The following is a 14247-nucleotide window of genomic DNA, read 5'->3' as shown; positions in this document are numbered from 1 at the left end:
TGATTCCAGAAGTTCGAGACCAACCTAGGCAATGTGGTAAAACCCCGTCTCTACTAGAAATAACAAAAATTAGCCAAGTATGGTGGTATGTGCCTGTAGTCCCAGCTACCTGGGAGGCTGAGGCGGGAGGATCACCTGAGCCCAGGAGATCAAGGCTGAAGTGAGCTGTGTTCACGCCACTGTACTCTAGCCTGGGCCACAGGGTGAGACCCTGTCTCAAAAATAAAAATACTAAAAAAAAAAACTATTACTATAAAACCATGCTAATGGATACAAAATATCCAAAAGATATAATTTGTGAGATAAATAACAAAAAGCAGGGGTAGGGGAAGATGAAGTAGAGTTTTTGTATATGATTGACATTATCATCTTAAAATAGGTTGTTACAACTATTTTTATGACTTTTATGCAATTTCCTATGGTAACTACAAAGAAAATACCAACAACAAAAAGAAAATAATGTCATTACAAAAAAAAATCAGTGAAATACAAAAGAAGGCAGCAAGAGAGGAAAAGAAGAACAAAACTGCAACACAGAGAAAAAAACAAAATGGCAGTGATAAGTCCTTCCCTATCAGTAATTATTTTAAATGTAAATGGATTAAGCCCATCAATCAAAAGATACCAAGTGGCTGAATGGATAAAAAACAAAAACAAAAACAAGATCCAACGTATATCTTGTCTTCAAGAGACTCACTTTAGATGTTAGGACACATATAGGCTGAAAGTCAGAGCATAGAGAAAGATAATTCCACGTAAATGGTAACCAAAAAAGAACAGGAGTAGTCATACTTGTATCAGACAAAATAGATTTTAAGTCAAAAACTGTCATGAGAGACAAAGAATGACATGATGATAAAAAGACCAATTCACCAGGAAGATACAACAATTATATATGTACTTAACATCAGAACATCCACATATATGAGGCAAATATTGACATAACTGAAGGTATACAATTATAGTAGGAGATTTTAATACCCAACTTTCAATAATGGATAGAACAACCAGACAAAAGGTTAGTAAGGAAACAGAAGACTTGAACAACATGATACACCAATTAGAACCTAATGGACAGGTACATAACACTCCACTCAACAGCAGCAGAATACACGTTCTTTTCAAGTGCACATGGAACATTTTCCAGGATAGATCACGTTAGGTCACAAAACAAGTCCTAACAAATTTAAGAAGATTCAAATCATACCAACCATCTTTTTTTTTTTTTTTGACCATAATAGAATGATACTAGAAATAGCAGAAGAAAAACTAGAAAATTCACAAATATGTGGAAGTCAACACAACTCTTGAACAACCAATGAATCAAACAGGAAATCACAAGGAAAATTTGAAAATATCTTAAGTGAAAATGAAAACAACATACCAAAACTTATGGGTTGCAACAAAAGCAGTACTATGAGCAAACTTTATAGGGGTAAATGCCTACATTAAAAATAAGAGAGATCTCAAATCAACAACCTAACCTTTTATACTTCAAAGAACTACAAAAAGAACAAACTAAACCCAAAGTAAGCAAAAGGAAGCACATAATTAGATTAGAATATAAATAAACAAGACTATAAAAACAATGGGGAAAAAAGAACAAAAATAAGAGCTAACAGCCCTTTCCTAGACTAACTGGTAGAGAAGAGAGAAGAATCAAATAAAATCAGAAATGAAAGAGGAAACATTAAAACTGATGCCACAGACCAGGTGTGGTGGCTCACGCCTGTAATCCCAGCCTGGGAAACAAAGCAACGCCTTGTCTCTACAAAAAAAAACTGATGCCATCGAAGTAAAAAGGATCTTAAGAGTAAGAGTCTACTATGAACAATTATATGCCAACAAATTGGATAACTTCAAAGAAATAGAAAAACTCCTAGAAACATACAACCTACAAAGACTGAATCATGAAGAAATTTTAAAAATCTGAAGAGAACTATAACTAGTAAGATTGACTCAATAATAATAATAAACTCCAAAGAAAAGCCCCAGGCCTGATGACTTGACTGGAAAATTCTACCAAACATTTATTTTTATTTTTTACATATATTTAAACGGAGTCTTGTTCTCTCACCCAGGCTGGAGTGCAGTAGTGCGATCTTGGCTCACTCCAACCTCCACCTTCCGGGTTCAAGCGAGTCTCCTGCCTTGGTCTCCCGAGTAGCTGGGATTACATGTGCCTGCCACCACGCCTGGCTAATTTTTGTATTTTTCGTAGAGACTGGGTTTCACCATATTGGCCAGGGTGATTTCGAACTCATGACCTCAGATGATCTGCCTGCCTTGGCTTCCCAAAGTGCTGGGATTATAGGCATGAGCCACCATACCTGGCCTTACCAAACATTTAACAAGAATGAACACTAATCCTTCTCAAACTCTTCCAAAAAAATTGAAGATGAAGGAACACTTCTGAAATCATTTTATGAGGCCAGCATTACCCTGATACCAAAACCAGACAAAAATAATAGAACTACAGACCAATACCCATGATGAATACAGATGCAAAATTCCTCAATAAAATACTACCAAACTGAGTCCAATAGCCTATTAAAAGATTTATATGGCAAGTGCAATGGTTCATGCCTGTTGAATTGCAACACTTTGGGAGGGCGAGGTGGGAGAATCACTTGAGCCCAGGAGTTTGAGACCAGCCTGGGCAACAACATGGTGAGATTTTGTCTCTACAAAAAAATTTAAACATTAGCTAGGCATAGTAGTGTACACCTGTAATCCCAGCTACTTGGGAGGTTGAGGTGGGTGAATTGCCTGAGCCTGGGAGGTCAAGGCTGCAGTGAGCTGTGATTGTGCCACCACACTCCAGCCTGGGTGACCAAGCGAGACTCTGTCCCAGAAAAAAAGAGAAAGGATTATACACCATGACCAAGTGGGATTTATTTCTGGAATGCAACAATGATTCAACATGCAAAATGAATCAACATAATACATCACATCAACAAAATGAAGAACAGAAATCACATGATTATTTTAATGGATGCAGAAAAGGTGTTTGACAAAATTCAACACCTTTTCATGATAAGAACTCTCAGCAAACTAGGAATAGAAGGAAATTACCCCAATATAATAAAGGCTATATATGAAAGGCCCACAGGTAACATCATATTCAATGGTACAAAACTAAAAGCTTGCTGGGCATGGTGGCTCATGCCTGTAATCCCAGCACTTTGGGAGGCCGAGGCGGGTGGATCACGAGATCAGGAGATCGAGACCATCCTGGTCTCGTCTCTACTAAAAATATAAAAAGTTAGCTGGGCGTGGTGGTGGGCACCTGTAGTCCCAGCTACTCGGGAGGCTGAGGCAGGAGAATGGCATGAACCCGGGAGGCGGAGGTTGTAGTGAGCCGAGATCACACCACTGCACTGCAGCCTGGACGACAAAGTGAGACTCTGTCTCAAAAAAAAAAAAAAAAAACTAAAAGCTTTTCCTCTAAGATCAGAAACAAGGCAAAGATGCCTACTCTTACCACTTCTATTTAAGTACTGGAAGTCCTAGTCAGAGCAATTAGGCAAGAAAAACAAAAGACATCCAAATTGGAAAGCAAGAAATAAAATGGTCTCTGTTCACAGATGACATGTTTTTTTGTTTGTTTGTTTGTTTGTTTTTGAGACAAAGTCTTGCTCTGTCACCCAGGCTGGAGTGCAATGGCATGAGCATAGCTCACTATAACCTTGAACTCCTGGGCTCAAGTGACTCTCCTGCCTCAGCCTCCTGAATAACGAGGACTACAGGTGCACACCACCACACCCAGCTAACTTTTAATTTTTTTGTAGAGACAGTGTCCTGCTATGTTGCCCAGACTAATCTTTAACTCCTACCTTCAAGCAGTCCTCCCACCATGGCTTCCCAAAGTGCTGGGATTGCAGGCATGAGCCACTGTGCCCAGGCTGACATGATCTTACATGTAGAAAACCCTAAAGATTCCATTAAGAAAAAAACTGTTAGAAATAGTAAACAAACAAATTCAGCAAAGCTGCAGGATACAAAATCAACATACTAAAATTAGTTGCATTTCTGTACACTAATGAACAACCTGAAAAAGAAATTATGAAAATCACATTTACAATAGCCTCCAGTAGAATAAAATACTTAGTAATAACAAGGGCATGAAAGATTTCTACAATGAAAACTATAAAACATTGCTAAAAGAAATTAAGGAAGACACAAATAAATGGAAAGACATCCCATGTTTATGGATTGGAAGACTTCGTTTTAAAATGTCCATACTACCTAAAGCTGTCTACAGATGCACTGCAATCCTTATCAAAATCCCAATGACATTTTTCATGAAGATAGAAAAAAAAATCCAAAAATTGATATGGATGAAGCTTGAGGACATTATGCTAAGTGAAATTAGCCATGTACAAAAAGACAATACTGCATAATTCTACTTATATGAGGTATCTAAAGTAGTGGAACAGAAAGTAGAATGGTAGTTTCCAGGGGCTGGGGAGAGAGAAAAATTGTATAGAGTTTCAGGTCGGGTGTGGTGGCTCATGCCTATAATCCCAGCACTTTGGGAGGTGGAGGTGGGCGGATCACTTGAGGTGGGGAGTTCGAGACCAGCCTGGCCAACATGGAGAACCTCATCTCTACTAAAAATACAAAAATTAGCTGGGCATGGGGTGTGGTGACACGCGCCTGTAATCCCACCTAGTCAGTAGGCTGAGGCAGAGAATTGCTTGAATGTGAGAGGTGGAGGTTGCAGTGAGCTGAGATTGTGCCGCTGCACTCCAGCTCAGGCAATGGAGGGCGACTGTCTCGAAAAAAAAAAAAAAAGCATATAGAGTTCCAGTTTTGCAAGATGGAAAGGTTCTATATCTATATCTGTCTGTCTGTCTGTCTATCTATCTATCTATCTATCTATCTATCTATCTATCTATCTAATCTATCTATCTATCTATCTATCTATCTATCTATATGTATTTTCTTTTTTTGAGATCAAGTCTTGCTCTGTTGCCCAGGCTGGAGTGCAGTAGTGGATCTTGGCTCACTGCAACCTCCACCTCCCGGGTTCAAGAGATTCTCCTGCCTCAGCCTCCTGAGTAGCAGAGACTACAGGTTTACACCATCATGCTGGGCTAATTTTTATATTTTTAATAGAGATGGGGTTTCACCATGTTGGCCAGGCTGGTCTTAAACTTTTGACCTCAAGTGATCCGTACGCCTTGGCCTCCCAAAGTGCTGGGATTACAGGCATCAGCTACCATGCCTAGCCACAATGTGCATATAATTAACACAGCTGTACTGTGCACTTTAAAAATGGTTATGATGGTAAAGTTCATGCTGTGTGTGTGTGTGTGTGTGTGTGTGTGTGTGTGTGTGTTTGTGTGTTTTCCTGAGACAGGGTCTTGCTCTGTCACTCAGGCTGGAGTACAGTGGCACGAGCACAGCTCACTGCAGCCTCAAACTCCTGGGCTCAAGCAATCCTCCCACCTCAGCCTCCTGGGTAGCTGGGACTACAGGTGTGCACCACCATACCTGGCTAATTCTTGTATTTTTTGTAGAGACGAGGTCTTACATGTTGCCCAGGCTGGTCTCAAACTCCTGAGCTCAAGTGATCTGCCTGCCTTGGCCTCTCAAAGTGCTGGGATTATAGATGTGAGCCACCGTACCCAGCCTGTGTTTTTTAACCACGATTAAAAAAAAAAAAAATTGAAAGCTGTCTGCACAGAAACAAACAAAACATGAGGGGACTGGCCCACAATGTGTTATAGACATTACAGTATGCTGTATAATAGTGGCTGTTCACAATGGCGTCCTGAGCCAGTGAAATGATTAAATATTCAGACTGTTTAACCAGGCAACCATAATACATGTAACAAAGTATGTTCATTTAAAACATTTTAAATTTTGGTCCCTTGAAAAGGGTTATACTTTTGTTTCTGGAAAATTAACTCAGGAGGAACATTTCATTCCCTAGTGAGGCTGGATAAATGACATACAGTTGAAATGTCTTATCTCCGAAGTACTTAAGGTGCCACCAAGCACCTTAAATGACAAAGCAGAAAATGTCAGAGATTGACAGTTAAGAAGAACTAGGCCGGGTGCGGTGGCTTTCGCCTGTAATCCCAGCACTTTGGGAGGCCAACACGGGCGGATCACGAGGTCAGGAGATGGAGACCATCCTGGGTAATACGGTGAAACCCCGTTTCTACTAAAAATACAAAAAATTAGTCGGGAGTGGTGGCAGGCACCTGTAGTCCCAGCTGCTTGGGAGACAGGCAGGAGAATGGCGTGAACCTGGGAGGCGAAGCTTGCGGTGAGTCGAGATCACCCCATTGCACTCTAACCTGGGCGACAAAGCGAGACGCTGTCTCAAAAAAAAAAAAAAAAGAACTAGTGTGTGCATGTATTTATGTCCGTGTCTGTGTGTTCATTCTCCAGAGCATCATTAAATGAGAATCAAAGTTCCAGACATCTCTCAATTGGCTCCCTTAATTCAGCCACTCCTGAAGAGTTTAAGGTGGGCATCATTGGAGGTGGCCACCTTGGGAAGCAGCTGGCTGGCACACTGCTGCAGCTTGGCCCCATCCCTGCTGAAAGCCTGCGGATCTCCACTCGGAGGCCAGAGACTCTGGGTGAGGAGCAGTGTGTGGTAGAAAGGGGGCTTGGTTGTGCTGTGTAGGTGTCAACAAAGCCATTTTGAAAGGGTCCTCCAAAGAGGAATCCTTGCATACAGCGTGTGGAGTTCTCAGCTTGCTAGCCCAAAGGAAGGTTAGAAGCATGGCTTTTTCTCCTGTTCTTTAAAGCAACTTTTTTTCTCCATGTATATGTTTCATATCCATGTCTCCTCCCTGTGCCCTTGGTGGTGAAGTATCTTTCCGGATCTTTGATACAGGGAAGCTTTCCATACAGAGTTCAGATCTTCTAACTGAATCAGTTAGGGTCTGGTTGGGCGTTATACAGTTCCAGGCATTTGCAGTTGGCCTTATATTTTTTAAAATGACATTTACTGACTTTAAAAAAATGTTTTGTGGTCGGGCGCGGTGGCTCACGCCTGTAATTGCAGCACTTTGGGAGGCCAAGGCGGGCAGATGACGAGGTCAAGAGATTGAGACCATCCTGGCCAACATAGTGAAACCCTGTCTCTACTAAAAATACAAAAATTAGCTGGGCATGATGGTGCGTGCCTGTAGTCCCAGCTACTCAGGAGGCTGATGCAGGAGAATTGCTTGAACCCAGGAGGCAGAGGTTGCAGTGAGCTGAGATCACACCACTGCACTCCAGCCTGGCGACAGAGTAAGACTCCGTCTCAAAAAAAAAAAAAAAAAAAAAAAAAAAAAAAGTTTTGTAATGATTCCATTTATGGTGATAGAAATCAGAACAATGATTTCTTCTGGGGAGATAGACTGAGAAAGTCCCAAAGCAACTTTTTCTGGGGAGATGAAAATGTTTTATATCTTGAGAGAGGTATGGGTTAAAAGGGTGTATGCTTTTGTCAAAACTGATCAAACTGTACACTTCATATCTGTGTTTTGCATTATATGTAAATTATACTTCAATAATAAAAAATGTAAAATAATATGCATATTGTAGAAAATTTGTCTATAAGGGAGGATACAACTACCTATAATCTACTCGGGTTATCATTTCCTTCCCGTGTTTTTTTTTCTCTAATTATATCAGTAATTGACACTGTATATAGTTGTTTGTATTCTGTTTTTTTTACATAATGTATCATGAGCATATTCTCGTATCGTTTAACATTTTTTGAAATAATGATTTGCCCACACCTGTAATCCCAGTACTTTGGGAGGCCGAGGTGGGCAGATCACCTGAGGTCAGGAGTTTGAGACCAGCCTGGCCAACATGGTGAAACCCAGTCTCTACTAAAAATACAAAAATTAGCCAGGTGTAGTGGTGGGTGCCTGTAGTCCCAGCTACTCAGGCGGCTGAGGCAGGCAAATCACTTGAACCCAGGAGGCGGAGCTTGCAGTGAGGTGAGATCACATCATTGCACTCCAGCCTCAGCAACAGAGTGAGACTCTGTCTCAATCAATCAATCAATAAGAAATAACGATGTTAAGCCCCTCCACTTTCCCACAGTAGAAGGTTACCCCAGCAGGCTTTGAGCACAGTCCCTTGTATCTCCCTAGCAGGGTGTGCTTGCTGTACCTGGTGTTTGGATGCATAGACTATGTAGTTGTGCCCAGCAGTGGCTAAGACCACTAGACACCCTACACCATTCTTCCTTTCTCTGTTTTCATCTCAGGATTTAAAATTTTAATTATATTAGTAAGAGATTAATGTAAAAAAAAAGATTTTAAGGTTGTATAATATCCCAAAGTGTGGATGTACCATAATTTATGTAACTATGCCTTATTTAGTTGAACTTCCTTGTACATAATTTTCCAAATAAAGTTATTAGGCCAAAGAATTGGTACAGCTTTATTAAAATTTTTTTTTTTTTTTTTTTTAGACTGAGTCTCGCTCTGTCACCTAGGCTGGAGTGCAGATCGTGGAGAGCACGATCTCGGCTCACTGCAACCTCTGCCTCCCGGGTTCAAGCGATTCTCCCGCCTCAGCCTCCTGAGTAGCTGGAATTACAGGCATACGACACCACACCCAGCTAAATTTTTTTGCATTTTTAGTAGAGACGGGGTTTCACCATGTTAGCCAGGCTGGTCTTGTACTCCTGACCTCAGGTGATCTGCCTGCCTCGGCCTCCCAAAGTGCCGGGATTACAGGCGTGAGCCACTGCGCCTGGCCCTAAAATATTATTTCTATACAATAAATGGCACACAGTTAAAAGAGTACAATTTGATGTTTTGACATGTATACAACTGTGAAACCATCACAAGGTAATGAACGTATCCCATCACCCCCAAAAGTTGCCACTTGTCTTTGGTAATCCCTTTCTGTCCACTTCCCTGAAGCTCTCCACCCATGAAACCAACAATCTGATTTCTGTCACCATAGATTAGTGTGCATTTTCTAGAATTTTATCTAAATGGAATCATACAGTTTGTAGTGTTTTTTTAGTCTAACTTCTTTCACACTGCATAATTTGTTTGAAATATATCCAAGTTTTTTTTTTTTTTTTTTTTTTTTTTGAGACAGAGTCTCACTCTGTCACCCAGGCTGGAGTACAGTGGTGTGATCTCGGCTCACTGCAACCTCAGCCTCCCGGGTTCAAGCGATTCTCCTGCCCCAGCCTCCCAAGTAGTTGGGATTACATGCGCTCACCACCATGCCCAGCTAATTTTTTGTATTTTTAATAGAGATGGGGTTTCATCATGTTGGCCAGGCTGGTCTCCAACTCCTGACCTCAAGTGATCCTCCCACCTCAGCCTCCCAAAGTGCTGGGATTACAAGCGTGAGCCACCATGTCCAGCTGAAATATATCCACGTTTTTAATGTATCAATATCCTTTTTTATTTCTGAGTAGTATTTCCCTGCATGATTATTCCACTGTTTATTTATTTGGTTGACTTAGGCTGTTTGCAGTTTCTGGCTATTACAAATAAAGCTGCCACGAATACATGTATATAAGTGTTCATGTAGGCAACTACTTTCATTTTTCTTGGGTCAATATGTGGCAGTGAAATGGCTGGGTCATGTGGTAGGTATATCTTTAAAATTTAAAGAAACTTCTAATGTATTTTTTCAAATTGACCTCCCAAAAGGTTTTCAGGTATACTTTTTTACCAACATTGCATAAGAACACCCATTTCACTACACACAGGTCAGTGCTGGGATCATTTTTAACATCATCATTTTAATATACTTTAAATTATTTTCTTGTTTTAATATGTCTTTCATTAATCAATAGAAGAGTTTTATTTTCTTAGGTTTATTACTATGTCATTTTTTCTGAGGTGCTTCTGACCATTTTTTCTGTTGGAGTGCCTGTATTTTTCTTACTTACTTTATTTATGTATTTATTTATGTATATATGTGTTTATTTATTTTGAGATAGAGTCTCACTTTGTCACCCAGGCTGGAGTGTAGTGGCATGATCTCGGCTCACTACAACCTCCCTGCCTCCCAAGCTCAAGTGATTCTCATGCCTCAGCCCCTCACATACCTGGGATTACAGGCACACACCACCATGCCCAGCTAATTTTTGTATAATATTTTAGTAGAGACAGGGTTTTGCCATGTTGGCCAGGCTGATCTCGAACTCCTGGCCTCAAGTGATCCATTTGCCTTAGCCTCCCAAAGTGCTGGGATATAGGTGTGAGCCACAGTGCCCATGTTTATTTTTCTTATTGATTTGTAATGTTTTTTTCTTTTTTTCTTTTGGTTTATAAATAGAGACAGGGTGTCACTCTAATGCCGAGGCTAGTCTTAAACTGCTAGGCTCAGCCAGTCCTCCCACTTCACCCTCTGAAAGTGCAGGTATTGCAGGAGTAAGTCACCACACCTGGCCTTTTTTTTTTTCCTATATTCCTAAGGAAACTAAAAAAAAAAATCTTACCAACTGGGCGTGGTGGCTCATGCCGGTAATCCCAGCACTCTGAGAGACTCAGTCAGCTGCATCACTTGAGGCCAGGAGTTTGAGACCAGCCTGGCCAACATGATGAAACCCCATCTCTGCTAAAAATACAAAACTTAGCCAGGCATGATGGCACATACCTTCGAATCCCAGCTACAGGGGAGGAATGAGAATTGCTCGAACCCAGGAGGCAGAAGTTGCAGTGAGCCAAAATTGTACCACGCACTCCAGCCTGGATGACAGAGCAAGACTCTGTCTCAAAAAAAAAAAAAAATCTCAAGGTATATATCTTTATCCCATCAATAGGACTAATATATGTGATATTTCAACAAAGTATATACTTTGCAAAGCAATATATTTATTAGAATAAAATTATAGTTGTAAAATATCACTATGTGTTGTGTAAGGAAACAAGAATTCAAAATGCTCAACATCAGCTTCTATGCACATGAAAAGAATGAGAACAACACAGGAGAGAATGATAGATAGGCCTGTTTTCTAAACTTTGTCCTGTTGTATTAGTCTGTTTTCACACTGCTATAAAGATACTGTCTGAGACTGGGTAATTTATAAACAAAAGAGGTTTAATTGACTCACAGTTCTGCATGGCTGTGAAGGCCTCAGGAAACTTACAATCATGGTGGAAGGTGAAGCAGAAGCAGGCACCTTCTTCACAAGGTGGCAGGAGAGAGCACACAGGGGAAAGTGCCATGTTTAAACCATCAGCTCTCATGAGAACTCCCTCGCTATCATGAGAACAGCATGGGGGAAACTGCCCCCATGATCCAATCACCTCACACCAGGTCCCTCCCTCAACACGTGGGGAGTACAATTCGAGATGATATTTGGGTGGGGGCACAGAGCCAAACCAAATCATCTGTCTTTCTTCCAGGTTTATCAGTATCTAGATAACCTTAGCATTACATTTGCCATGTACTCTCAGTGGTTAACATAAGAAGTCACTCTCCAATGTCTGTTATATTCTGTTTTCCAATGACATTTATGACATACCACCAGATGTGAGTGTACACTTTAGGTTTATACTTTTGAAAATCCATATTGCCTCATGCCCATAATCCCAGCTATGGCAGGGGGGCTATGGCAGGGGGATCACTTGAAGCCAGGAGTTGGAAACCAGCCTGGATAACAGTGAGATCCCATCTCTAGCCAAAAAAAAAAAAAAAAAAAAAAAAAAAAAAAAAAAATTAACTACCAGTGAGTGTTTTTATGCAACTACATGAGTTATCAGTCTTTCTTCATTTATAGATATCCTAATAAAATTAATTTGTATATACTTTACAGAAACTGTTAAATCTTTGCAAACCCCTCTCAGCCTCTGATTTATACCTTCCACTCTCCTAGTCTTTTCCACCACCTCAAGCCAGCAGCTCTGTAACTTTGGACAAGTCATATAACTTCTTGAATCCTCAGTCTCATCTGTAAAATGGGACTGCTACTCGTTTCTGCTTTATAAGGTCCTTGTGGGGGTTACACCTTAGAAACTGTAAAGTCCTTTGTACATTATCTGACACATGGTTATCCTGCAGTACATTGGAGTAAAAGACTTCTCTGAGATTTTTTATCTTCCTAAAAAAAAAGTCTGGGCAGCACATAGGGCTCATGCCTGTAATCCCAGGACTTTGGGAGGCGGAGGTGGGAGGATCACTTGAGTCCTGGGGTTTGAGGCCAACCTAGGCAACATAGTGAGACCTTGTCTCTACACAAAATAAAAAAATTAGCTGGGCATGGTCACACTCACCAGTGGTCCCAGCTACTTGGGAGGCTGAGGCGGGAGGATCCCTTGAGCTCAGGAAGTTGAGGCTATAGTAAGCCATGATCACACCACAGGTGACAAAGCAAGACCCTGTCTTAAAAAAAAAATTGGAAAAATTCCGCACTTGATCTAAAAGTAAGATAAAGATGAATTATAGGCCAGGCGTGGTGGCTCACGCCTGTAATCCCTGCACTTTGGGCGGACGAGATGGGTGGATCATCTGAGGTTGGGAATTTGAGACCAGCCTGGCCAACATAGTGAAACCCCGTCTCTACTAAAAATACAAAGACTAACTGGGCATGGTGGCGCATGCCTGTAATCTCAGCTACTTGAGCAGCTGAGGCAGGAGAATCGCTTGAACCCGGGAGGCGGAAGTTGCAGTGAGCCGAGATTACGCTAGTGTACTGCAGCCTGGGCGTCAAAGTGAGACTCCGTCTCAAAAAAAAAAAAAAAAAAAAGATGAATTATAATTTCAAGTACTACTGCTGCTTTAGTAATAGAGTTAGGGCATTGCTGCATGGCTTTTAGAAGGTCTGTAGGAAGGAATATCTTCTGATTTATGGAGCAATAAGATGGGTTGATTTACTGAGCTAAAATAATGATCACCCTCTCCCCATAGTTGATGTTCAGGTCAAACTCCTTAGTACTGTGCTCTTCCTGTCTTCCTTTGTCCCTCCCAGGTGAGCTCCAGAAGCTGGGAATCAAATGCTTTTACCATAACGCTGATCTGGTGAGTTGGGCCGACGTGATATTCCTCTGCTGCTTGCCATCTCAGCTGCCTAATATCTGCGTAGAAATTTACACCAGCCTTGAGAAGACCAGCATTGTGTACAGCTTTGTAGCTGCCATCCCACTACCCAGGTATCTTGTTAGGGTGAGAACGGAACTGGCACAACTGCTCTGTCTCCTTATCTCTGACTTCTGCCTCCCACCTCCACTGTAGCCCCTATCTCTTAGAGTTGGTTGTTTCCAGTAATAAGGAGGAAGCAGCTTTATCTGTAGAAGAACATAGTTAGCCAATCTTTCTCGTAACTTCCCTACTTACCCACAAATAGTAACCACAAACCATTTTTGTTGCTGTACAAAGGTTTAAAATTGCAATAGAACATTTATTCCCATTACTTGAACACTGAAGTATTCTCCTTGTGCATCAATGAGAAGAGAAACCATCGGTCAGTAACATGAAAAGTTACTGAAAGTATGTGTCAAATATTATTTCTGCACACTTAGTTTCTAGCCCAGTGCCTAGCACATAACATTCAATAAGTAAGGATTTGTTAGGTGGATGAACAGTCCAGTTAATTAGTGCTCTCAGCACAGACCCAGACCCGCATTTATCTCTGAGCTGTGCGGGGGAGTCTGTTGATGGGGTTGGATGTAAACACAGTGGGTTATGTGGTCATTTATTCCAGTCCTGGCATTGCACTCCCTGTCTTGGCTTTACTTCCAGGCTGAAACTACTGTTGAACCACACCAATATCTTGCGGCCTCAGTATCAGTATGATGAAGATTCTGTCAGCGTCTGGGGGGCCAATAAGGGAGTCGTAGCTGCTCTCCAAGATCCTACGATTCTTCAAGCTACCTGTCCCTACAGTCCTGCTGGTCATGGCTCAACATATTTCTGGCATTCTTTTGAAAATTACTTTCCTGTTGGCCCATTGCTATCTTATTAAATCAATCTGTGTGTGTGTGTGTGTGTGTGTGTGTGTGTGTGTAAGGCACAAGGTACTGCAGGAGAGCTACTTAGGAAGAGCTGAGAAGCTTGATCATTTGGACTTCTTAAGGACAAATTAAAACCAAAAGAGGAGATAGCTTGTTTCAATAGGAGGAAGTAATGTTGGACTAAAATGGCCTTTCCCTGTTCTGATCTTGCAGTTTTCCCCAGTTCCTTCTCCATACTAGCAACGACTATTCCAGAGACACTTTTTGCCATTAGCAATGTCTACATTAGTTGTATCTGTCCACCTTTGGGATGGTCAACACATGATATGTTATAAAGGGCACAAGTAGCGCT

The 14247-nt window shown here is 41.2% G+C and overlaps 2 protein-coding genes across 8 annotated transcripts in view; one reads left to right on the top strand and one right to left on the bottom strand.

The window, feature by feature from the left end:
- The window catches only part of SAMD15 (sterile alpha motif domain containing 15), a 72035-nt gene that overhangs the window by 28569 nt on the left and 29219 nt on the right, over nucleotides 1-14247 (bottom strand). The window lies entirely within an intron of this gene.
- NOXRED1 (NADP dependent oxidoreductase domain containing 1) overlaps nucleotides 1-14247 on the top strand; it is a 32191-nt gene that overhangs the window by 6098 nt on the left and 11846 nt on the right. For all 5 annotated transcript variants that reach the window (XM_063793814.1, XM_063793812.1, XM_009428198.4 and 2 more), the window contains exons 3-5: nucleotides 6406-6599; nucleotides 12914-13094; nucleotides 13684-13835. In XM_063793814.1, the coding sequence (XP_063649884.1) occupies nucleotides 6406-6599; nucleotides 12914-13094; nucleotides 13684-13835 (527 nt within the window). The remainder of the gene's footprint in view (nucleotides 1-6405; nucleotides 6600-12913; nucleotides 13095-13683; nucleotides 13836-14247) is intronic.

Source organism: Pan troglodytes, chromosome 15 (genome assembly GCF_028858775.2).
Source record: "Pan troglodytes isolate AG18354 chromosome 15, NHGRI_mPanTro3-v2.0_pri, whole genome shotgun sequence".
NCBI classification, from domain to species: Eukaryota; Metazoa; Chordata; class Mammalia; order Primates; family Hominidae; genus Pan; species Pan troglodytes.
This window is presented reverse-complemented; position numbering and strand designations above follow the sequence as displayed.